Raw genomic sequence first — 27,087 nt, 5'->3', positions numbered from 1 at the left:
ATCAAAGCTAAAATAAATAATTATCTCTACTATTATTCTGACAATTCACAATCATAAAATAAAGTGGTGATCCTAACTGACCTAGAACAGGGAATTTTTACTAGCATTAAATGTCAGGAATTGTTCAAAACTGAGTTTAAATGTATGTGACTGTCACGTTCTGACCTTTATTTCCTTTGTTTTGTATTTATTTAGTATGGTCAGGGCGTGAGTTGGGGTGGGCAATCTGTTTGTTTTTCTATGATTTGGGGATTTCGATGTTTCGGCCTAGTATGGTTCTCAATCAGAGGCAGGTGTCAGTAGATGTCTCTGATTGAGAATCATACTTAGGTAGCCTGGGTTTCACTGTTTTGTTTGTGGGTGTTTGTTTCCGTGTCTGTGTTTTTCACCACACGGTACTATTTTGGTTTTCGTTCGTTTCACGTTTATTGTTTTTGTATCAGTTGTGTTCATTTGGAGTATTTCTTATTAAAAAACCATGGACACTTAACACGCCGCATATTGGTCCTCCGATCCTTCTCGCCTCTCCTCTTCAGACGAAGAGGAGGAAAACCTTTACATTGACTAAGGTGTATGTAAACTTCTGACTTCAACTGTGTGTGAAATGTGTGACTGATTACCTGTGACAGTCAGGGAGACAGGTGAGCCAGAGAACTTTTCTCCAGATGTTATGAATCTGAACCTGTACCCAGCAGAGTCACGCAATCTCAGGTCTGTGATTCTCAGGGTACAGTCACTCTCCTTATCCCCAAGGTACTCTATATGACCTTCATACCCTGGCACTGAGCTTAGATCTTTAGGACCAATACCAGACTCCCGTTTAGTAAACCAGAAAGCTGTTTTGATCTCATGATAACTGGGATATGTGTAAGAGCAGGATATGTCCACTGTTGACCCCTTGAAGACACAGATACTCTGATGGGTGTAAGTCACACTCCAACACTTCTGACCTGAAAGACAAGAAGACAATAGAACACCTTTATAAATCTTCAGTTACAAGGTATTCAGTTACAATATCTACTATTATACACTGATGTTGTAACAGTTAAAACAACATGTTGAATAGTTTACAGAACTGAGAAAAAAACTGAATTATTGAATAATGATCAATATTCCGTATCACAACTTTAAACAACATTGTATTCATAAGAAATATGTATTAAAAAGTCCACACTCACACACTGCAGGAGAGAGGAGATCCTCGTGGCCTTTTACAGCACAGGAGTAACTGTCTGCATCACTAAAGGAGTCTGAGTCCAGGCTGGAAGTGTCCTCCTTTACTTTGTGTCCGTTCTTGTACCAGATGTAGGTGGGGTTGTCAGTCAGAGTACAGGTGGTGCTACAGGTCAGTGTCTTATCCTGATGTCCACCAGTCACCTTCACCTGAAGACATGGAGAAAAGACAATATCACTGTAAATCCCTTTATCACTGACTTATCACTCTAATACAAAGATGGAAGAAATCCTTTGTTATACAGACATAAACACAAACCAAGACAATTATCCTGAACATGGAATTCAACAGTTTAACTATATTGAATGTAACTGTACCTGTGACCGACAGAGTGACTCCAGGACTGCCAATATATTTCCCTCCAGTCTGATCTGTTATAAATCTGAACTTGTACTCAGCAGAGTCACTCTCTCTCAAGTCTGTGATCCTCAGTGTGTGACCATTCTTCTTATCCCCATGATACTCCAGACGACCTGCATACTCTGGGTCCTGACCTAGATCTTCAGGTTCTTTACCAGTCCCCCATTCAGTGAACCAGAAGGTTGTTGTGACTGTACCACTGGGATATGTGTAAGAGCAGGACAGCTCTACTGTTGACTCCTTGAAGGTACAGATACTCTGAGTGGTGTAAGTCACTCTCCAGCCATCCTGACCCAGTACCACTGAAACAGTCACACAACACAATGGTATCAGAATTAAGCCAGTTTGTTTTCTTTCCTGTATTGAACACAGATTTCCCCGTCTACAATTTTATCGATTATTAACGTTTAAAAAATACCTAAAGTTGGATTACAAAAGTAGTTTGAAATATTTTGGCAAAGTTCATCGGCAACTTTTGAAATATTTTGTAGTGACATTGCGTTTTTTGTAAGCTGTTTTTTTCTGGATCAAACGCGATTTATAAATAGACATTTTGGATATATATGGACGGATTTAATCGAACAAAAGGACCAATTGTGATGTTTATGGGACATATTGGAGTACCAACAAAAGAAGCTCGTCAAAGGTAAGGCATGTTTTGTATTTTATTTCTGCGTTTTGTGTAGCGCCTGCAGGGTTTAAATATGCTAACTCCTTTGTTTACTGCTGGTGCAGATGGTGCAGATGGTGCAGATGGTGCAGATGGTGCAGATGGTGCAGGCTATCAGATAATAGCTTCTTATGCTTTTGCCGAAAAGCATTTTTAAATCTGACACGTTGGCTGGATTCACAACTGAGTGTAGCTTTAATTGAGTATCTTACATGTGTGATTTAATGAAAGTTTGATTTTATTGTATGTCTATTTTTTTATATGAATCTGGCGCTCTGCATTTTCCCTGGCAATTGGCCAGTTGAGACATTTGCGTCCCGCCTATCCCTAACTAGTGCACACTGCTTTCACTCATTTGCATAGTTAATAGTTTAATTTCAGCGTTCATTTCCAACATTTTAATACATTTCTTCATTTCCTTCACTAATGTGATCCTACAGATCGCAATATACTGAGGGGCCCCAAAATAGGGGAGGGTTGTCAAACTTGTTGTTATTGCTTTGGGGAGGGTTTTGTGGTTTTGTATTGGCCACAGGGGAGGGTAGTGTGTTGTTTCTCTGGTTTACATTCGCTATTTTGCAGGTTTTACTCTAATTTCTTCCATGCTACCTAAATGTCCTCATCTTCTTGCATGGCCTCCACTATATCAAGGTGTTTTGGTACTTCCATTATACACTACGCTTTTACACATGCATAGTCTACCTACCACAGGTCAATATAGTCTACCTACAACAGGTCAATATAGTCTACCTACCACAGGTTAATATAGTCTACCTACCACTGTATCTATGTGTCTGTATCTCTGTAATGTGTCTGTATCTCTGTAATGTGCCTGTATCTATGTAATGTGTCTATCTCTGTAAATGTGTCTGTACCTCTAATGTGTCTATCTCAGTAATGTGTCTGTATCTCTGTAATATGTCTGTATCTCTGTAATATGTCTGTATCTCTGTAATGTGTCTGTATCTCTGTAATGTGTCTGTTTCTCTGTAATGTGTCTGCATCTATGTAATGTGTCTGTATCTATGTAATGTGTCTATCTCTGTAATGTGTCTGTATCTCTGTAATGTGTCTGTACCTGCTAATGTGTCTGTACCTCTAATGTGTCTGTATCTAGCTAATGTGTCTGTATCTCTGTAATGTGTCTGTATCTCTGTAATGTGTCTGTGCCTATGTAATGTGTCTGTACCTCTAATGTGTCTGTATCTAGCTAATGTGTCTGTATCTCTGTAATGTGTCTGTATCTCTGTAATGTGTCTGTATCTCTGTAATGTGTCTGTATCTCTGTAAGGTGTCTGTATCTCTGTAATGTGTCTGTGTCTATGTAATGTGTCTGTGTCTCTGTAATGTGTCTGTATCTCTGTAATGTGTCTGTATCTCTGTAATGTGTCTGTACCTCTGTAATGTGTCTGTATCTATGTAATGTGTCTGTATCTCTGTAATGTGTCTGTATCTCTGTAATGTGTCTGTAATGTGTCTGTATCTCTAATGTGTCTGTAATGTGTCTGTACTAATGTGTCTGTACCTCTAATGTGTCTGTATCTCTAATGTGTCTGTATCTAGCTAATGTGTCTGTGTCTATGTAATGTGTCTGTGTCTATGTAATGTGTCTGTATCTATGTAATGTGTCTGTATCTCTGTAATGTGTCTGTATCTATGTAATGTGTCTGTTTCTCTGTAATGTGTCTGCATCTATGTAATGTGTCTGTTTCTCTGTAATGTGTCTGTATCTATGTAATGTGTCTGTTTCTCTGTAATGTGTCTGCATCTATGTAATGTGTCTGTTTCTCTGTAATGTGTCTGTATCTCTGTAATGTGTCTGTACCGCTAATGTGTCTGTACCTCTAATGTGTCTGTATCTAGCTAATGTGTCTGTATCTCTGTAATGTGTCTGTATCTAGCTAATGTGTCTGTGTCTATGTAATGTGTCTGTGTCTATGTAATGTGTCTGTATCTCTGTAATGTGTCTGTATCTCTGTAATGTGTCTGTACCTCTAATGTGTCTGTACCGCTAATGTGTCTGTACCTCTAATGTGTCTGTATCTAGCTAATGTGTCTGTATCTAGCTAATGTGTCTGTATCTCTGTAATGTGTCTGTATCTAGCTAATGTGTCTGTGTCTATGTAATGTGTCTGTACCTCTATAATGTGTCTGTACCTCTGTAATGTGTCTCTGTACCTCTGTAATGTGTCTCTATCTCTAATGTGTCTGTATCTCTGTAATGTGTCTGTATCTCTGTAATGTGTCTGTACCTCTAATGTGTCTGTACCTCTGTAATGTGTCTGTACCTCTGTAATGTGTCTGTACCTCTGTAATGTGTCTGTACCTCTGTAATGTGTCTCTATCTCTAATGTGTCTGTATCTCTGTAATGTGTCTGTACCGTAATGTGTCTGTATCTCTGTAATGTGTCTGTACCTCTGTAATGTGTCTCTATCTCTGTAATGTGTCTGTATCTCTGTAATGTGTCTGTATCTCTGTAATGTGTCTGTATCTAATGTAATGTGTCTGTATTAATGTGTCTGTATCTGTGTAATGTGTCTGTATCTCCAATGTGTCTGTATCTCTGTAATGTGTCTGTATCTCTAATGTGTCTGTATCTCTGTAATGTGTCTGTATCTCTAATGTGTCTGTATCTCTGTAATGTGTCTGTATCTCTAATGTGTCTGTATCTCTGTAATGTGTCTATCTCTGTAATGTGTCTGTATCTCTAATGTGTCTGTATGTGTGTCTGTATCTATGTGTATGTATCTCTGTCATGTGTCTGTATCTATGTAATGTGTCTGTACCTCTGTAATGTGTCTGTAAGTAATGTGTCTGTATCTATGTAATGTGTCTGTACCTCTGTAATGTGTCTGTATCTCTAATGTGTCTGTATCTCTGTAATGTGTCTGTGTCTGTATCTATGTAATGTGTCTGTATCTCTTTAATGTGTCTGTATCTATGTAATGTGCCTGTATCTCTGTAATGTGTCTGTATCTATGTAATGTGTCTGTATCTCTGTAATGTGTCTGTATCTATGTAATGTGTCTGTATCTCTTTAATGTGTCTGTATCTATGTAATGTGCCTGTATCTCTGTAATGTGTCTGTATCTATGTAATGTGTCTGTATCTCTGTAATGTGTCTGTATCTATGTAATGTGTCTGTATCTATGTAATGTGTCTGTATCTCTGTAATGTGTCTGTATCTCTTTAATGTGTCTGTATCTATGTAATGTGTCTGTATCTTTGTAATGTGCCTGTATCTATGTAATGTGTCTGTATCTCTTTAATGTGTCTGTATCTTTGTAATGTGTCTGTATCTTTGTAATGTGCCTGTATCTATGTAATGTGTCTGTATCTCTGTAATGTGTCTGTATCTCTTTAATGTGTCTGTATCTCTGTAATGTGTCTGTATCTGTAATGTCTGTATCTCTTTAATGTGTCTGTATCTCTGTAATGTGTCTGTATCTCTTTAATGTGTCTGTATCTCTTAATGTGTCTGTATCTTTGTAATGTGCCTGTATCTATGTAATGTGTCTGTATCTCTGTAATGTGTCTGTACTCTAATGTGTCTGTACTCTGCTAATGTGTCTGTACCCCTAATGTGTCTGTATCTCTGTAATGTGTCTGTATCTCTGTAATGTGTCTGTATCTATGTAATGTGTCTGTATCTCTAATGTGTCTGTATCTCTGTAATGTGTCTGTATCTATGTAATGTGTCTGTATCTATGTAATGTGTCTGTATCTATGTAATGTGTCTGTATCTATGTAATGTGTCTGTATCTCTGTAATGTGTCTGTATCTCTGTAATGTGTCTGTATCTCTGTGTCTGTATCTCTGTAATGTGTCTGTACCTATGTAATGTGTCTGTATCTCTGTAATGTGTCTGTATCTCTGTAATTGTGTCTGTATCTGTATCTGTAATGTGTCTGTATCTATGTAATGTGTCTGTATCTCTTTAATGTGTCTGTATCTATGTAATGTGTCTGTATCTGTGTAATGTGTCTGTATCTCTGTAATGTGTCTGTATCTCTTAATGTGTCTGTATCTATGTAATGTGTCTGTATCTCTGTAATGTCTGTATCTCTGTAATGTGTCTGTATCTATGTAATGTGTCTGTATCTCTGTAATGTGTCTGTATCTCTGTAATGTGTCTGCACCTCTGTAATGCGTATCTGTACTGTATCTATGTAATGTGTCTGTATCTATGTAATGTGTCTGTATCTATGTAATGTGTCTGTATCTCTGTAATGTGTCTGTATCTCTGTAATGTGTCTGTATCTCTGTAATGTGTCTGTAACTCTGTGTCTATATCTCTGTAATGTGTCTGTACCTATGTAATGTGTCTGTATCTATGTAATGTGTCTGTATCTCTGTGTCTGTATCTCTGTAATGTGTCTGTATCTCTGTAATGTGTCTGTATCTCTGTGTCTATATCTCTGTAATGTGTCTGTATCTATGTAATGTGTCTGTATCTGTATGTAATGTGTCTGTATCTCTGTAATGTGTCTGTATCTCTGTAATGTGTCTGTATCTTTGTAATGTGTCTGTATCTTTGTAATGTGTCTATCTTTGTAATGTGTCTGTATCTCTGTAATGTGTCTGTATCTGTAATGTGTCTGTATCTTTGTAATGTGTCTGTATCTCTGTAATGTGTCTATCTTTGTAATGTGTCTGTATCTTTGTAATGTGTCTGTATCTTTGTAATGTGTCTGTATCTCTGTAATGTGTCTGTATCTGTAATGTGTCTGTATCTCTGTAATGTGTCTGTATCTCTGTAATGTGTCTGTATCTCTGTAATGTGTCTGTACCTATGTAATGTGTCTGTATCTATGTAATGTGTCTGTATCTCTGTGTGTGTCTGTATCTCTGTAATGTGTCTGTATCTCTGTAATGTGTCTGTATCTCTGTGTCTATATCTCTGTAATGTGTCTGTATCTATGTAATGTGTCTGTATCTATGTAATGTGTCTGTATCTCTGTGTCTGTATCTCTGTAATGTGTCTGTATCTCTGTAATGTGTCTGTATCTCTGTGTCTATATCTCTGTAATGTAATGTCTGTATCTATGTAATGTGTCTGTATCTATGTAATGTGTCTGTATCTCTGTAATGTGTCTGTATCTATGTAATGTGTCTGTATCTATGTAATGTGTCTGTATCTCTGTAATGTGTCTGTATCTCTGTAATGTGTCTGTATCTCTGTAATGTGTCTGTATCTCTGTAATGTGTCTGTATCTATGTAATGTGTCTGTATCTCTGTAATGTGTCTGTATCTATGTAATGTGTCTGTATCTTTGTAATGTGTCTGTATCTATGTAATGTGTCTGTATCTATGTAATGTGTCTGTATCTATGTAATGTGTCTGTATCTCTGTAATGTGTCTGTATCTCTTTAATGTGTCTGTATCTATGTAATGTGTCTGTATCTTTGTAATGTGTCTGTATCTATGTAATGTGTCTGTATCTCTTTAATGTGTCTGTATCTCTTTAATGTGTCTGTATCTATGTAATGTGTCTGTATCTATGTAATGTGTCTGTATCTTTGTAATGTGTCTGTATCTCTTTAATGTGTCTGTATCTATGTAATGTGTCTGTATCTATGTAATGTGTCTGTATCTTTGTAATGTGTCTGTATCTCTTTAATGTGTCTGTATCTCTTTAATGTGTCTGTATCTCTTTAATGTGTCTGTATCTATGTAATGTGTCTGTATCTATGTAATGTGTCTGTATCTCTTTAATGTGTCTGTATCTCTTTAATGTGTCTGTATCTCTTTAATGTGTCTGTATCTCTTTAATGTGTCTGTATCAATGTAATGTGTCTGTATCTATGTAATGTGTCTGTATCTTTGTAATGTGTCTGTATCTCTTTAATGTGTCTGTATCTCTGTAATGTGTCTGTATCTTTGTAATGTGTCTGTATCTCTGTAATGTGTCTGAATGTATGTAATGTGTCTGTATCTATGTGATGTGTCTGTATCTATGTGATGTGTCTGTATCTATGTAATGTGTCTGTATCTATGTAATGTGTCTATATCTATGTGATGTGTCTGTATCTCTGTAATTGTAAATGTATTTATGTAAAACACAGGGACCACAATGTAAATATATCCCCGACTTTATTGTGCAATCCTTTAAAACAACAATGCTGGTCACTTTTAAAAAACTGTGTGTACATGTATATGTATTTTTTCAACTGACAAATAAAATCAATCAATCCAAGCTATGCAGCAGCCATTTCATTAATGGAAAGAGAAACCTGTCACAAAACACCAACAAGTTGAATGACATTCAGAGATTGTCAAGCCTTCAATACTGGGTAGGCCTACAAGGTAAGGAGGGATGTGTTCTCTGTTTGTCAAGCCTTCAATACTGGGTAGGCCTACAAGGTAAGGAGGGATGTATTCAAGGTAAGGAGGGATGTGTTCTCTGGGTAGGCCTTGTCAAGCCTTCAATACTGGGTAGGCCTACAAGGTAAGGAGGGATGTGTTCTCTGTTTGTCAAGCCTTCAATTCTGGGTAGGCCTACAAGGTAAGGAGGGATGTGTTCTCTGTTTGTCAAGCCTTGGGTAGTCCTAAGCCTTGATTGTCAAGCCTTCAATACTGGGTAGGCCTACAAGGTAAGGAGGGATGTATGTTTGTCAAGCCTTCAATCTGGGTAGGCCTACAAGGTAAGGAGGGATGTGTTCTCTGATTGTCAAGCCTTCAATACTGGGTAGGCCTACAAGGTAAGGAGGGATGTGTTCTCTGTTTGTCAAGCCTGCAATACTGGGTAGGCCTACAAGGTAAGGAGGGATGTGTTCTCTGTTTGTCCAGACTGAGATCGAGTATTGATTGTGGCTTTAAAAATGAAAACCATGATATTGAAGTGCTCGAAGTCATTAGACTTTTGTGTCTGTCTTGGTTGTGTGGTGTTTTGGCACAGAAACCTGTTGGTGGAAATGTGTTGCATGCTATTTTATATACTGTACATACAAATATGGCGTCAAAATGTTGAAAATCTGAGTCGGCGAACCCTCAACCTTCTGGCCAATAACTCTGCGTGGAGGTAACTGTGCCACAAAAACATGTTGAAGTGGCGAAGTCAATTTTCACATTTATAAACACACAGTCACTATATAATGAATATGAACTGGGTGGGTTGAGATTGTCAAATATAAAAGCACTAAAACTCTCCAAAAGCTTCACTTATACAAAAGTTTTACTTGAACCCAAAATGGTTCTCAAGTAGATTACTAAGAACAGCTCATCCCTTGTTGATAAATGGCCATTTTGTCTTTGTGCAGATTGCCATGTCTAACGTTCGATGAATATAAAATGAAACCTTCAAAGTATCTGTCTTTTTCAAACAAGCATTGCAGAGCTGGTTACAATTTCAATTTCATAAAAAAGATAAACCATAATATTTGTTGTAATATTGGTTCTAACTCAAATATGCTGGTTGATAAAATACCTGTATTTATGGAAAATATGTTTGAAAAGGGTATTTTCTTTTTAAATTATATTGTGAATTGGAATGGTAGAATGATGTATTTCATGGAGTTGATCGGAATTGTATGGGAAGGTCTGCTCAGTCCAAGATTACAACCAATTGAACACAGCATTACCCCAAAAATGTAGTCGCTACGTTTGTTCTCTGTGGTTGAAAACATTATTTTGAGTTAATTATGTGAGGGGGAGGGCTGCAATTTGTTTTACAGTACAAGGGGAGAGTCGTGTGAAAATATGATTAACTCTGTGGAGGGTTGTGCATTTAGTTTTTCACCTTAAGATGGACCAATTTCAAACTGAGTAGGGTTTGTCCACATTGTTGTCATAGTTCCTGATTTGAGTGTGAATGGAAACCACAGATAAGCATCACTCAGTGAGGTGTGAAAGATAACTATTTAAAGTGAAGTGGAGACGCCTAACAAAACACACCAAAATAACATTATGATTCTTATCCTTTTAGAAATGTCTGTAGATTATTAAACAGAGCAACTAAAAGATATGAATGAGACCATACCTGTTACAGACCAGAGAAAGACCACCAACACACTTCCTGCTGTTCTCAAGACCATTGTTGCATCTCCCACCCTGCAGTCTTAGAAACATAAACAACAACTCACTCTATAGCTGGTGAATAACTCCACCTGATACATTGAAGTAGAAACTGTAAATGGGGTCCAGGGCCTCATTACTGAAAATGAACCAGGCTCATATTGTGTTGTGTTGTATTGTGCTATATGGTTGTCTATGTGAATACTGTCTGTCTGTAAGTCTATATCACTATGTATGTAATGTGTGTGACGTGTTGCATGTCTGTCTGCATCTGTCTATTTAACCTGACATTGTAAAATAATTGCCAGAGCAAAAATATAATTTACAATACAATAAAGTCATCATCATCATCACCACCATCATCATCATCATTAACAACAACAAGCACTTATTGAACAAATGTGTATTACTGTAAACACATATTTCATCATTGATAGTTCAGAACCCCAGATATAGGAGGATCAATGTTCTATGGTCCGTCAAGCTGTACAGCAGCCTAAAGACTAACCATCAAACACACACACACACACACACACACACACACACACACACACACACACACACACACACACACAGACAGACACAGACACAGACACACACACAGACACACACACAGACACAGACACACACACACACAGACACAGACACACACAGCAGTGTTAATTTGTATGTCTTTTTTACACTGGTTAATCATCTCATCACTATGTAGATCAACACTCCTACACTGAGACACTTTATGAATACTGGCCCTGATGTCACAACCAAAACACAGCTCAAAACATAACAACAAGTAAAATTATACATTACCCTCAAGTATGTGACTTGTTACTAAAAACAAATAACTCAAAACTATATATTTTATTGTAATTACAGTACTTACAGAGTGAAGTGAAGGGGAGAGGTCTTGTACAGTGAGTCAACTTACTGGTAGTGTGTGGGAACTGTTAGTAATTGTCAGTTCTGTGGTTGATACATATTTATAGTAGTCAGAACACAAGTAGCTGATGCAAAACTGTCCTCTCCTTCCTTTAAGTCATTAATATGCATGACGTCTACAAACACATTCGATTTACACTCCTCCATCAGCTGCATCAAAGTGGTACTGAAGGTTCCAGTGTTCTAGACTAGAGCTCCTCCTACTGGCATCTCAACATTACTGCACCATCCGAATAATAATGTCCTCAATAATGTTGGGCTACCAACAACACTACAAACTGGAAATGAATCAGATAGAGTGGGGAAACACAACACTGGCTACTTGACAAAGTCACATTTCATCACACAAACACTGTATGACAACATACCACAATCATATTATTATATAATGTTGACATCATAGTCTGCTGTATTGACTGCTTCTGTCTATATACTGTATAGTCTAATGTAGCCTGTTATCATATATAGTCTAATGTAGCCTGTTATCATATATAGTCTAATGTAGCCTGTTATCATATATAGTCTAATGTAGCCTGTTATCATATATAGTCTAATGTAGCCTGTTATACATATATAGTCTAATGTAGCCTGTTATCATATATAGTCTAATGTAGCCTGTTATCATATATAGTCTAATGTAGCCTGTTAATGTAGCATATATAGTCTAATGTAGCCTGTTATCATATATAGTCTAATGTAGCCTGTTATCATATATAGTCTAATGTAGCCTGTTATCATATATAGTCTAATGTAGCCTGTTATCATATATAGTCTAATGTAGCCTGTTATCATATATAGTCTAATGTAGCCTGTTATCATATATAGTCTAATGTAGCCTGTTATCATATATAGTCTAATGTAGCCTGTTATCATATATAGTCTAATGTAGCCTGTTATACATATATAGTCTAATGTAGCCTGTTATCATATATAGTCTAATGTAGCCTGTTATCATATATAGTCTAATGTAGCCTGTTATACATATAGTCTAATGTAGCCTGTTATCATATATAGTAGCTAATGTAGCTAATGTAGCCTGTTATCATATATAGTCTAATGTAGCCTGTTATCCATATATAGTCTAATGTAGCCTGTTATCCATATATAGTCTAATGTAGCCTGTTATCCATATATAGTCTAATGTAGCCTGTTATCCATATATAGTCTAATGTAGCCTGTTATCCATATATAGTCTAATGTAGCCTGTTATCCATATATAGTCTAATGTAGCCTGTTATCCATATATAGTCTAATGTAGCCTGTTATCCATATATAGTCTAATGTAGCCTGTTATCATATATAGTCTAATGTAGCCTGTTATCCATATATAGTCTAATGAAGCCTGTTATCAAATATGCCTGTTATCCATAATAGTGTAGCATGTTATCCATATATAGTCTAATGTAGCCTGTTATCCATATATAGTCTAATGTAGCCAGTTATCCATATATAGTCTAATGAAGCCTGTTATCCATATATAGTCTAATGTAGCATGTTATCCATATATAGTCTAATGTAGCATGTTATCAAATATAGTCTAATGTAGCCTGTTATCCAAATAGTCTAATGTAGCCTGTTATCATAAAATAACAATGTAGCTGTTATCCATAGATCTAATGAAGCCTGTTATCAAATATGGTCTAATGTAGCCTGTTATCCATATTTCTAATGTAGCCTGTTATCCATATATGTCTAATGTGCCTGTTATCAACAAATAGTCTAATGTAGCCTGTTATCCAAATGTAATGAAGCCTGTTATCAAATATGGTCTAATGTCCTGTTATCCATATATAGTCTAATGTAGCCTGTTATCCATATATAGTCTAATGTAGCATGTTATCCATATATAGTCTAATGAAGCCTGTTATCCATATATAGTCTAATGTAGCCAGTTATCCAAACACTGCTCAAAAAAATAAAGGGAACACTAAAATAACACATCCTAGATCTGAATGAGTGAAATATTCTTATGAAACACTTTTTCCACATAGTTGAATGTGCTGACAACAAAATCACACGGAAATCAAATGTATCAACCCATGGAGGTCTGGATTTGGAGTCACACTCAAAATTCAAGTGGAAAACCACACTACAGGCTGATCCAACTTTGGTGTAATGTCCTTAAAACAAGTCAAAATGAGGCTCATTAGTGTGTGTGGCCTCCACGTGCCTGTATGACCTCCCTACAACGCCTGGGCATGCTCTTGATGAGGTGGCGGATGGTCTCCTGAGGGATCTCCTCCCAGACCTGGACTAAAGCATCCGCCAACTCCTCCTCCTTTTTTGTTTTTTTTACGTGTTATTTCTTACACTAGTACCCCAGGTCATCTTAGGTTTCTTTACATACAGCCGACAAGAACTACTGAATATAAGATCAGCGTCAACTCACCATCAGTACGACCAAGAATATGTTTTCGCGATGCGGATCCTGAGTTCTGCCTTACAACCAGTGTAACCGAGTGGATCACATGCAGCGACCAAAAAAAAAAAACGACTCAGAAAAAGAGGGAAACGAAGCGGTCTTCTGGTCAGACTCCGGAGACGGGCACATCGTGCACCACTCCCCAGCATTCTTCTTGCCAATGTCCAGTCTCTTGACAACAAGGTTGATGAAATCCGAGCAAGGGTAGCATTCCAGAGGGACATCAGAGACTGTAACGTTCTCTGCTTCACGGAAACATGGCTCACTGGAGAGACGCAATCCGAAGCGGTGCAGCCAGCGGGTTTCTCCACGCATCGCGCCGACAGAAACAAACATCTCTCTGGTAAGAAGACGGGCGGGGGCGTATGCCTTATGGCCAACGTGACATGGTGTGATGAAGGAAACATACAGGAACTCAAATCCTTCTGTTCACCTGATTTAGAATTCCTCACAATCAAATGTAGACCGCATTATCTACCAAGAGAATTCTCTTCGATTATAATCACAGCCGTATATATCCCCCCCAAGCAGACACATCGATGGCTCTGAACGAACTTTATTTAACTCTCTGCAAACTGGAAACGATTTATCCGGAGGCTGCATTCATTGTAGCTGGGGATTTTAACAAGGCTAATCTGAAAACAAGACTCCCTAAATTTTATCAGCATATTGATTGCGCAACCAGGGGTGGAAAGACCCTGGATCATTGTTACTCTAACTTCCGCGACGCATATAAGGCCCTGCCCCGCCCCCTTTCGGAAAAGCTGACCACGACTCCATTTTGTTGATCCCTGCCTACAGACAGAAACTAAAACAAGAAGCTCCCACGCTGAGGTCTGTCCAACGCTGGTCCGACCAAGCTGACTCCACACTCCAAGACTGCTTCCATCACGTGGACTGGGAGATGTTTCGTATTGCGTCAGACAACAACATTGACGAATACGCTGATACGGTGTGCGAGTTCATTAGAACGTGCGTTGAAGATGTCGTTCCCATAGCAACGATTAAAACATTCCCTAACCAGAAACCGTGGATTGATGGCAGCATTCGTGTGAAACTGAAGGCACGAACCACTGCTTTTAATCAGGGCAAGGTGTCTGGTAACATGACTGAATACAAACAGTGCAGCTATTCCCTCCGCAAGGCTATCAAACAAGCTAAGCGCCAGTACAGAGACAAAGTAGAATCTCAATTCAACGGCTCAGACACAAGAGGTATGTGGCAGGGTCTACAATCAATCACGGACTACAGGAAGAAACCCAGCCCAGTCACGGACCAGGATGTCTTGCTCCCAGGCAGACTAAATAACTTTTGCCCGCTTTGAGGACAATACAGTGCCACTGACACGGCCTGCAACGGAATCATGCGGTCTCTCCTTCACTGCAGCCGAAGTGAGTAAGACATTTAAACGTGTTAACCCTCGCAAGGCTGCAGGCCCAGACGGCATCCCCAGCCGCGCCTCAGAGCATGCGCAGACCAGCTGGCCGGTGTGTTTACGGACATATTCAACCAATCCCTATACCAGTCTGCTGTTCCCACATGCTTCAAGAGGGCCACCATTGTTCCTGTTCCCAAGAAAGCTAAGGTAACTGAGCTAAACGACTACCGCCCGTAGCACTCACATCCGTCATCATGAAGTGCTTTGAGAGACTAGTCAAGGACCATATCACCTCCACCCTACCTGACACCCTTGACCCACTCCAATTTGCTTACCGCCCAAATAGGTCCACAGACGATGCAATCTCAACCACACTGCACACTGCCCTAACCCATCTGGACAAGAGGAATACCTATGTGAGAATGCTGTTCATCGACTACAGCTCGGCATTCAACACCATAGTACCCTCCAAGCTCGTCATCAAGCTCGAGACCCTGGGTCTCGACCCCGCCCTGTGCAACTGGGTACTGGACTTCCTGACGGGCCGCCCCAGGTGGTGAGGGTAGGCAACAACATCTCCTCCCCGCTGATCCTCAACACTGGGGCCCCACAAGGGTGCGTTCTGAGCCCCCTCCTGTACTCCCTGTTCACCCACGACTGCGTGGCCATGCACGCCTCCAACTCAATCATCAAGTTTGCGGACGACACAACAGTGGTAGGCTTGATTACCAACAACGACGAGACGGCCTACAGGGAGGAGGTGAGGGCCCTCGGAGTGTGGTGTCAGGAAAATAACCTCACACTCAACGTCAACAAAACTAAGGAGATGATTGTGGACTTCAGGAAACAGCAGAGGGAACACCCCATCCACATCGATGGAACAGTAGTGGAGAGGGTAGCAAGTTTTAAGTTCCTCGGCATACACATCACAGACAAACTGAATTGGTCCACTCACACAGACAGCATCGTGAGGAAGGCGCAGCAGCGCCTCTTCAACCTCAGGAGGCTGAAGAAATTCGGCTTGTCACCAAAAGCACTCACAAACTTCTACAGATGCACAATCGAGAGCATCCTGGCGGGCTGTATCACCGCCTGGTATGGCAACTGCACCGCCCTCAACCGTAAGGCTCTCCAGAGGGTAGTGAGGTCTGCACAACGCATCACCGGGGCAAACTACCTGCCCTCCAGGACACCTACACCACCCGATGCTACAGGAAGGCCATAAAGATCATCAAGGACATCAACCACCCGAGCCACTGCCTGTTCACCCCGCTGTCATCCAGAAGGCGAGGTCAGTACAGGTGCATCAAAGCTGGGACCGAGAGACTGAAAAACAGCTTCTATCACAAGGTCATCAGACTGTTAAACAGCCACCACTATCATTGAGTGGCTACTGCCAACACACTGTCAATGACACTGACTCTACTCCAGCCACTTTAATCATGGGAATTGATGGGAAATTATGTAAATATATCACTAGCCACTTTAAACAATGCTACCTTATATAATGTTACTTACCCTACATTGTTCATCTCATATGCATACGTTGATACTGTACTCTATATCATCGACTGCATCCTTATGTAATACATGTATCACTAGCCACTTTAACTATGCCACTTGGTTTACATACTTATCTCATATGTATATACTGTACTCGATATCATCTACTGTATCTTGCCTATGCTGCTCTGTACCATCACTCATTCATATATCCTTATGTACATATTCTTTACCCCCTTACACTGTGTATAAGACAGTAGTTTTTTTGGAATTGTTAGTTAGATTACTTGTTCGTTATTACTGCATTGTCGGAACTAGAAGCACAAGCATTTCGCTACACTCGCATTAACATCTGCTAACCATGTGTATGTGACAAATAAAATTTGATTTGATTTGATTTGATTTGACAGTCTGTGGTGCAACGTGGCGTTGGTGGATGGAGCGAGACATGATGTCCCAGATGTGCTCAATTGGATTCAGGTCTGGGGAATGGTCGGGCCAATCCATAGCATCAATGCCTTCCTCTTGCAGGAACTGCTGACACACTCCAGCCACATGAGGTCTAGCATTGTCTTGCATTAGGAGGAACCCAGGGCCAACCGCACCAGCATATGGTCTCACAAGGGGTCTGAGGATCTCATCTCGGTACCTAATGGCAGTCAGGCTACCTCTGGCGAGCACCTGGAGGGCTGTGCGGCCCACCAAAGAAATGCCACCCCACACCATGACTGACCCACTGCCAAACCGGTCATGCTGGAGGATGTTGCAGGCAGCAGAATGTTCTCCACGGCGTCTCCAGACTCTGTCACGTCTGTCACGTGTGCTCAGTGTGAACCTGCTTTCATCTGTGAAGAGCACAGGACGCCAGTGGTGAATTTGTCAATCTTTGTGTTCTCTGGCAAATGCCAAACGTCCTGCACGGTGTTGGGCTGTAAGCACAACCCCCACCTGTGGACGTCGGGCCCTCATACCACCCTCATGGAGTCTGTTTCTGACCGTTTGAGCAGACACATGCACATTTGTGGCCTGCTGGGGGTCATTTTGCAGGGCTCTGGCAGTGCTCCTCCTGCTCCTCCTTGCACAAAGGTGGAGGTAGCGGTCCTGCTGCTGGGTTGCTGCCCTCCTACGGCCTCCTCCACGTCTCCTGATGTACTGGCCTGTCTCCTGGTAGCGCCTCCATGCTCTGGACACTACGCTGACAGACACAGCAAACCTTCTTGCCACATCTCTCATTGATGTGCCATCCTGGATGAGCTGCACTACCTGAGCCACTTGTGTGGGTTGTAGACTCCGTCTCATGCTACCACTAGAGTGAAAGCACCACCAGCATTCAAAAGTGACCAAAACATCAGCCAGGAAGCATAGGAACTGAGAAGTGGTCTGTGGTCCCCACCTGCAGAACCACTCCTTTATTGGGGGTGTCTTGCTAAATGCCTATAATTTTCACCTTCCATTCCATTTGCACAACAGCATGTGAAATTTATTGTCAATCAGTGTTGCTTCCTAAGTGGACAGTTTGATTTCACAGAAGTGTGATTGACTTGGAGTTACATTGTGTTGTTTAAGTGTTCCCTTTATTTTTTTGAGCAGTGTACATATGAGATGAGTAATGTAGGGTATGTAAACATTATATAAAGTGACTAGTGATAAATTGATAACATCAATTTTTACATTATTAACGTGGCTAGAGTTGAGTCAGTATGTTGGCAGCAGCCACTCAATGTTAGTGATGGCTGTTTAACAGTCTGATGGCCTTGAGATAGAAGCTGTTTTTCAGTCTCTCGGTCCCCACTTTGATGCACCTGTACTGACCTCGCCTTCTGGATGATAGTAGGGTGAACAGGCAGTGGCTCGGGTGGTTGTTGTCCTTGATGACATCGGGTGGTGTAGGTGACCTTGAGGGCAGGTAGTTTGCAACCGGTGATGCATTGTTGTTAGAAATATTATGAATAAATGAATAAACAATATTCTCATTTTAAATGGAACTGTAACTAAGTAAACTTATCCTCTGTTTTATTATATCTGATTAACAATATGAGTTCATAAGAAGGGATTGTGAGACATGGACAAGGAGTAATTAAAGTTAATGAACACTATTCCAACTAGGCAGAAAGGAATGGGTTGTGGATTAAGTAAGCAGATAAGGTAGTTAACCTATGGTTGAACCGACGAAACTGAGCTCTGGGGTGTTTTAGATAAGACAGTGAGTGCATTCCTAGGTTTTCTGTTAGTTAGAACTGTCAGCTAAGTGGTGATCGATAATGGTGAGGAGTCAAAAGTTAATTCAGTTGTGTTGTGTGTCCTGTGTATGTGCTAGGGGTCAGAATGAACTTTGAATGAACTTTTAAACTTCCCTTTGTCCCGGTCTGGAGGAGGAGATTCATTTTAGAAGCAATGAAATGACGTCATGTTATTGTATATAAACTGTTGCTCGTGGTAATGTGGGAGCGCGCTCCGAGAATATATTCTGTTACCTATTATTGAAAAGACTGGTCTCCGTCTATTTTATGCGAACAAGAATCTTACAAATTCTCATAAAATCGATTAAGGGAATTCAATTAATGAGAACATATTGGAATAACTAAATTACAGTAACAATTGGTCCTTCGAGCGGATTCCACAAACTTGTCTCTGTCGTCCGAAGGGAGAGCCGAAAGCCGCACACGAACGGGCCTGGACTCGTTATTTAAAGAATCGGCCTCTGAATTGACCTTTAAAAAAACAGGCCGATATATGATCCAAGGGCGACAGAGAAGGTGACGGAATCGAACCGACATTGCTTTTCCCAGTCTACAGGACGATGGTAAATAGTCTTTATTCTCGAATTTGGGAGGAATTATTTAAGATATTTTTGATTGAATGTTCTAAAGGAGTTTGGATTTAATCAATGATAGGTAAATATAGAGGTTTCTACTTTGTGTTGTAACCAAAATCGATAGGAAGGAAGAAGGCCCGAAATGACCTTGGTAATGAATTCTACCACAAATAATATAACTGAAGGAAGGGATATAGTAAGTTTTGTTCGATAGTACGGTCGTTCTGCACATAGGACTGGATGGTTCTTTCGACTGCACTTGAAGAAACTTTATTGACATTTTCCTTATTGACTGACCTTCATGTCTTAAAGTAATGATGGACTGTCGTTTCTCTTTGCTTATTGAGCAGTTATTGCCATAATATGAACTTGGTCTTTTACCAAATAGGGCCATCTTCTGTATACCACGCCCACCTCGTCACAACACAACTGATTGTCTCAAAAGCATTAAGAAGGAAATCTATTCCACAAGTGAACTTTTAACAAAGCACACCTGTTAATTGAAATGCCTTCCAGGTGACTACCTCATGAAGCTGGTTGAGAGAATGCCAAGAGTGTGCAAAGCTGTCATCAAGGCAAAGGGTGGCTCCTTTGAAGAATCTCAAATATAAAATATATATATATATATATATATATATATATATATATATAAAATATATATATAAAATATATATATATATATATATATATATATATTTGTTTAACACCTTTTGGTTACTTCATGATTCCATATGTGTTATTTCATAGTTGTGATGTCTTCACTATTATTCTACAACGCAGAGAAAAGTAAAAATAAAGAAAAACCCTTGAATGAGTAGTTGTGTCCAAACTTCTGACTGGTACTGTATATATTTAATGATCTCGTCAACCATACTTACAGAGTAAGTGAGTCAACTTACTGGTGTAGCAGTGCATTGAAACAAGAAGTGTGATTTTAGTGACTGACACATTGTGAAAGTAGCCTAGTCAGGGATTTAAGACAATCACATGCATCAACAGCATGTCAGAAAGGGATGTACTGGATGTACTGCTAAAGACTGCATAGCTATTTACATTTCTTCATTTGAGGAGTGGGCCTACATTTTTTAAAGGGGCTAAATGCAGCCCATTTCCAATGTAGTCTTTTCTTTAAATACAAATCCACAACAAAGTGTTGACTGTTCTATATGGTTTCTTAATGTGTTGCCTCGCATAATGTGACCCATCACTCATCATCATCTCCATCAAAGTGCGACTGAAGCGCTCCCTACTGGCATCTCAACATTACTGCAGCCTCCTGTCTCTCTTCATATGTCCCAATCATGTCCTCATAACCATTTGGATCAATAACAAAATAACAAACTGTTTATAAGGTCAACCACTGGAGTCCTGGGAGGGAGGGGAGGAGAGGTCCACCACTGGAGTCCTGAGGGGAGGAGAGGTCCACCACTGGAGTCCTGAGGGGAGGAGAGGTCCACCACTGGTCCTGAGGGGAGGAGGGTCCACCACTGGAGTCCTGAGGGGAGGAGAGGTCCACCACTGGAGTCCTGAGGGGAGGAGAGGTCCACCACTGGAGTCCTGAGGGGGAGGAGGAGTCATGAGGGGAGGAGAGGTCCACCACTGGAGTCCACCACTGGAGTCATGAGGGGAGGAGAGGTCCACCACTGGAGTCATGAGGGTCATGAGGGGAGAGGGTCCACCACTGGAGTCCCGAGGAGAGGAGAGGTCCACCACTGGAGTCATGAGGGAAGGCGAGGTCCACCACTGAAGTCCTGAGTGGAGGAGAGGTCCACCACTGGAGTCCTGAGGGAAGGAAAGGTCCACCACTGGAGTAATGAGGGAAGGAAAGGTCCACGACTGGAGTCATGAGGGGAGGAGAGGTCCACCACTGGAGTCATGAGGGGATGAGAGGTACAACACTGGAGTCCCGAGGGGAGGAGAGGTCCACTACTGGAGTCCTTAGAGGAAGGAGAGGTCCACCACTGGAGTCCTGAGGGGAGGAGAGGTCCACCACTGGAGTCCTGAGGAGTCCTGAGGGGAGGAGAGGTCCTCCACTGGAGTCCTGAGGGGAGGAGAGGTCCACCACTGGAGTCATGAGGGGAGGAGAGGTCCACCACTGGAGTCATGAGGGGAGGAGAGGTCCACCACTGGAGTCATGAGGGAGGAGGGTCCACCACTGGAGTCCTGGGGGAGGAGAGATCCACCACTGGAGTCCTGCAAAAATCTCTGCCCCTCCTCAAAACCCAGGTTCTCATGAAAAAGTGAGAGAGAGACAGAAGACCAAACCTCAGCTTGAGTTATCCAACTCTACTACCACCAACTCCATTATGCTGGAGCCTGACCCCTGTCTCCCCTCACCATGATCTGCAGGACCTTGCAGTTGAAGACCTCAGTGGAGGACCTGATCCAGCTTTAACACCTGATCCATGGCCCTTTCTGCCTCACCATACAGCTGGAGAGAGAAGAGGGGGAGGGATGGGAGGAGGGAGGAGGGGGAGGAAAGATGAAGCGAAAGAGCAGGGGGAAGAGAGGGGGAGATAAGATGAGGAAGAAGAGATTGAGAGTCAGATTTCACCGACAGACACACACAGTCAGCAATGTCCACTTTCACAGTAGAGAGCTCAGACACTGACCTTTAACCCCATCAGTGCACTCTCCTTGAGGAAGTATCCCTTTGGCCAATCAGGGGCGAGCTGGATGGACTTCTGAGCGTCTGATAGGGCAGAGGGGTAGAGCTCCAGACACCAGTATGAACTATTCCCAAAGAATCAAAGAAATGAGATCAAAATAGAAATAGTCCATCCAGATCTTTACCACCTAGTAAATCTGTTTGACATCTTACATTAGAGTACTCCTGCAGTAGTCTAGGGAGCAACATACCCATACATACTGACATAGGCATCCACAACAACACACCCGTACATTGTCTCAACTACTGGGAAAGAATCTGGTAACGTCTAGGTAGGTGTAGGGTGTGTGTGTGTGTGTGTCTAGCCACTCATGGTTATGTGGTTCAATAGCACAATCATGTATCCAATAGGCAGAAATACAAGAAATGAGCTGAATGGATGTAGTTATGATTCAATGTAAATTAACAAAATCATACATGCATTTGTTGTCTTTTTATTGTCTACCTTTGAGCTTATTTACAACATGTATTCAATGTATCTAAAATACCTAATAATGAATAATTTGATAATGAAACAAGGAATATCATGACACTGAACAATATAGTATTACATAATATAAAATATAAAATGACCAGTAATGACTGACAGCAATACAAAGTATAACATATTTTAACACATCAGGAACAACTCCAGAGATACAAATATTTAAAAGCTGTAACGGTTTTCTAGGTGTGAAGGAGAGTCGGACCAAAATGCAGCGTGTAGATTGCGATCCATAATTTAATAAACAAACGTAATACGAATCTACATACAAACACTACAAAAACAATAAACGTAACGAAAACCGAAACAGCCTATACTTGTGTAAACTAACACATAGACAGGAACAAGGACACTAAGGACAATCACCCACGACAAACTCAAAGAATATGGCTGCCTAAATATGGTTCCCAATCAGAGACAACGATAAACACCTGCCTCTGATTGAGAACCACTCCAGACAGCCATAGACTTTGCTAGATACCCCACTAAGCTACAATCCCAATACCAACACCCCAAGACAAAACACACCACAATACAAAAACCCCATGCCACACCCTGGCCTGACCCAATACATGAAGATAAACACAAAATACTTCGACCAGGGGGTGACAGAACCCCCCCTAAGGTGCGGGCTCCCGAACGCACCTCAAAACAATAGGGAGGGTCCGGCTGGGCGTCTGTCCATGGTGGCGGCTCCGGCGCGGGACGTGGACCCCACTCAGTCAATGTCTTTGTCCCCTCTCCTCGCGTCCCTGGATATTCCACCCTCGCCGCCGACCATGGCCTAGTAGTCCTCACCCAGAACCCCACTGGACTGAGGAGCAGATCGGGACTGAAGGGCAGCTCGGAACGGAGGGGAAGCTCGGGAGTGAGAGGAAGCTCGGGAGTGAGAGGAAGCTCGGGAGTGAGAGGAAGCTCGGGAGTGAGAGGAAGCTCAGGCAGGTTGATGGATCTACCAGATCCTGGCTGACTGGCAGATCCTGGCTGACTGGCAGATCCTGGCTGACTGGCGGAGCTGGCAGATCCTGGCTGACTGGCGGATCTGGAAGAGTCTGGTTGGCTGGCAGATCTGGAAGAGTCTGGCGGATCTAGAAGAGTCTGGTTGACTGGCGGATCTGGAAGAGTCTGGCTGACTAGCGGATCTGGAAGAGTCTGGCTGACTGGCGGATCTGGAAGAGTCTGGCTGACTGGCGGATCTGGAAGAGTCTGGCTGACTGGCGGATCTGGAAGAGTCTGGCTGACTGGCGGATCTGGAAGAGTCTGGCTGACTGGCGGATCTGGAAGAGTCTGGCTGACTGGCGGATCTGGAAGAGTCTGGCTGACTGGCGGATCTGGAAGAGTCTGGCTGACTGGCGGATCTGGAAGAGTCTGGCTGACTGGCGGATCTGGAAGAGTCTGGCTGACTGGCGGATCTGGAAGAGTCTGGCTGACTGGCGGATCTGGAAGAGTCTGGCTGACTGGCGGATCTGGAAGAGTCTGGCTGACTGGCGGATCCTGGCAGACTGAAAGATCTGGCTGCTCCATGCTGACTGGCGGCTCTAGCTGCTCCACGCTGACTGGCGGCTCTGGCTGCTCCATGTAGGCTGACAGCTCTGGCGGCTTCTTACAGACTGACAGCTCTGGCGGCTCCGTGCAGACTGGCAGCTCCTTGCAGACTGGCAGCTCCTTGCAGACTGGCAGCTCCTTGCAGACTGGCAGCTCTGGCTGCTCCATGCAGATTGACAGCTCTGGCTGCTTCATGCAGACTGACAGCTTTGGCTGCTCCATGTAGACTGACAGCTCTGGCTGCTCCATGTAGACTGACAGCTCTGGCTGCTCCATGCAGACTGACATCTCTGGCTGCTTCATGCAGACTGACAGCTCTGGCTGCTTCATGCAGACTGACAGCTCTGGCTGCTTCATGCAGACTGACAGCTCTGGCTGCTCCATGTAGACTGACAGCTCTGGCTGCTCCATGCAGACCGATAGCTCTGGCTGCTCCATGCAGGCGGGCAGCTCTGGCTGCGCTGAACAGGCAGGAGACTCCAGCAGCGCTGTAGAGGAAGAAGGCTCTAGCTACGCTGAACAGGCGGGAGACTCCGGCAGCGCAGGAGAGGAGAAAGGCTTCGACAGCGCTGGAGAGGCGGGAGACTCCGACAGCGCAGGAGAGGCGAGGCGCACTGTAGGCCTGATGCGTAGTGCTGGTACTGGTGGTACTGGACCGAGGACACGCACAGGAAGCCTGGTGCGGGGAGCTGCTACCGGAGGGCTGGGGTGTGGAGGTGGTACTGGATAGACTGGACCGTGCAGGTGCACTGGAGCTCTTGAGCACCGAGCCTGCCCAACCTTACCTGGCTCGATGCCCACTCTAGCCCGGCCGATACGAGGAGCGGGAATATACCGCTTCCGGGCTATGCACCTGCACTGGGGACACTGTGCGCACCACTGCATAACACGGTGCCTGCCCGGTCTCTCTAGCCCCCGGTAAGCACAGGGAGTTTGCGCTGATCTCCTACCTGGCATAGCCATACTCCCTGTGAGCCCCCCCCAATACATTTTTCGGGCTGACTCTCGGGCTTCCATCCGCTCTGCCGTGCTAGCTCCTCATAATGCCGCCTCTCTGCTTTTGCTGCCTCCAGCTCGGCTTTGGGGCGACAATAATCTCCAGGCTGTTCCCAGGGTCCTTTCCCATCTAGAATCTCCTCCCAAGTCCATTTCTCCAAGTAGTGCAGCCTCTCCCACTGTAGTTGCTGCTGCTCCTGCTGCTGCTGCCTCTGTTGCCTCTCCTGCGGCTCCTGCCTGTTGACACGCTGCTTGGTCCGGTTGTGGTGGGTGATTCTGTAACGGTTTTCTAGGTGTGAAGGAGAGTCGGACCAAAATGCAGCGTGTAGATTGCGATCCATAATTTAATAAACAAACGTAACACGAATCTATATAAAAACACTACAAAAACAATAAACGTAACGAAAACCTAAACAGCCTATACTTGTGTAAACTAACACATAGACAGGAACAAGGACACTAAGGACAATCACCCACGACAAACTCAAAGAATATGGCTGCCTAAATATGGTTCCCAATCAAAGACAACGATAAACACCTGCCTCTGATTGAGAACCACTCCAGACAGCCATAGACTTTGCTAGATACCCCACTAAGCTACAATCCCTGTCCTCACATTCTGATAGAAGACACATTGAATGAACACTTTACAAACCCCTCCCTCTAACACTTGTATGTACACGGACACACAGACTGCATTATAAGAGACTTACTGCCAGGGTGTCATACTCTGGTGACCTGGTCTTCATGTTCAGAGCTGTGTACGTCTTACTGTTAGGATTAGGATGGACACTCTGTGGAGAGAGACACAGAAACACAAATACATTTAATTAATTTCGCTTCCTGTCTGTTTCTGCTGTATTGTTATTGAAATAACTTTGGTTGTTGACATTATTACCTGTGTGTCTGATGTGGCATCACTTCCTCCTGTGGATCTCCTGTAATGAAGGACGGAGTGAGTTCTGCTCTCTACTGACCTTAGTGTAAGATAAGTACATGTAAATGTCAGACTCACCTCTTCAGAGTGCAGTACATGTTGACTAGAAGAGCTCCAGCAGTCAGGACAGCCCCCACCCCCACCACACGAAACCAGGGAAACACTGCTGCAGTATCTTGAGTTTATAAATGCATGGTGGAGACATGACATAGAGGAAACCAGGGAAACGCTGCTGTAGTATCATGAGATTCTAAATGCATGGTGGAGATATGACAGAGGAAACCAGGGAAACACTGATGTAGTATCATGAGTTTATAAATGCATGGTGGAGACATGACATAGAGGAAACCAGGGAAACGCTGCTGTAGTATCATGAGGTTATAAATGCAAGGTGGAGATATGACAGAGGAAACCAGGGAAACGCTGCTGTAGTATCATGAGATTCTAAATGCATGGTGGAGATATGACAGAGGAACCCAGGGAAACACTGCTGTAGTATCATGAGATTCTAAATGCATGGTGGAGATATGACATAGAGGAAACCAGGGAAACACTGCTGTAGTATCATGAGATTCTAAATGCATGGTGGAGATATGACAGAAGAAACCAGGAAGAAAATGAAACAATATTTATTTAATTATATATCATATAGGATGATAAGTGTGTAACATTACTAATTATATATCATATAGGATGATAAGTGTGTAACATTACTAATTCTATAACATATGGTATGATAAGGGTGTAACATTACGAATGATTCTTTATTGTTGTTGACCTGTGTGATTGTCAATGAATAGATGAAGGTTAGGTGAACTTACACTGAACGTCCACAGACACAGAAGAAGAGATGAGACGTCCATATTTATTCTCAGCCTCACAGTAATATTCTCCTCTGTCCTCAGAGATGATGTTAGTGATGTTGTAACTCTGTCCTGATGCTTTTGGTGAGGTTACGTTCTTCTTGTACCAGGTGTATTTGTCCACAGGTGGGTTGGCATCACTGCTGCAGGTCAGAGTCACTGAACTGCCCTCCACTATTTCACCAGAGGGTTTGACACGGAGGTGGTCTTTGGGCCATCTAGTAAAGAGGATGACAGAAAAGGTAAGAGTACACATAGTAT

The 27,087-nt window shown here is 42.3% G+C and overlaps 1 protein-coding gene and 2 long non-coding RNA genes across 3 annotated transcripts in view; all 3 read right to left on the bottom strand.

Moving 5' to 3' along the window:
* LOC121844805 overlaps positions 1-11,629 on the bottom strand; it is a 34,222-nt gene extending 22,593 nt beyond the window's left edge. The window contains exons 1-2 of the long non-coding RNA XR_006082197.1: positions 11,160-11,629; positions 10,245-10,322 (exon numbers count right to left, since the gene is read on the bottom strand). This is a non-coding gene — a long non-coding RNA (uncharacterized LOC121844805). The remainder of the gene's footprint in view (positions 1-10,244; positions 10,323-11,159) is intronic.
* A 9,794-nt stretch (positions 11,630-21,423) lies between these two features.
* LOC121844806 lies at positions 21,424-22,711 on the bottom strand. The gene is made up of 3 exons (XR_006082198.1): positions 21,946-22,711; positions 21,671-21,764; positions 21,424-21,562 (listed from the first exon to the last, which is right to left on the bottom strand). It is a non-coding gene; the product is annotated as an uncharacterized LOC121844806 (long non-coding RNA).
* A 3,862-nt stretch (positions 22,712-26,573) lies between these two features.
* LOC121844808 (sialoadhesin-like) overlaps positions 26,574-27,087 on the bottom strand; it is a 30,271-nt gene continuing 29,757 nt past the window's right edge. Inside the window, exon 7 of the mRNA XM_042315355.1 lies at positions 26,574-27,044. Coding sequence (XP_042171289.1) covers positions 26,771-27,044 — 274 coding nt within the window. The 3' untranslated portion in view covers positions 26,574-26,770. The remainder of the gene's footprint in view (positions 27,045-27,087) is intronic.

The sequence above is a fragment of the Oncorhynchus tshawytscha genome, unplaced genomic scaffold (assembly GCF_018296145.1).
Source record: "Oncorhynchus tshawytscha isolate Ot180627B unplaced genomic scaffold, Otsh_v2.0 Un_contig_1861_pilon_pilon, whole genome shotgun sequence".
Lineage (NCBI taxonomy): Eukaryota > Metazoa > Chordata > Actinopteri > Salmoniformes > Salmonidae > Oncorhynchus > Oncorhynchus tshawytscha.
The sequence above is the reverse complement of the archived record's forward strand: the minus strand, read 5'-3'. Positions and strand labels throughout refer to the sequence as shown.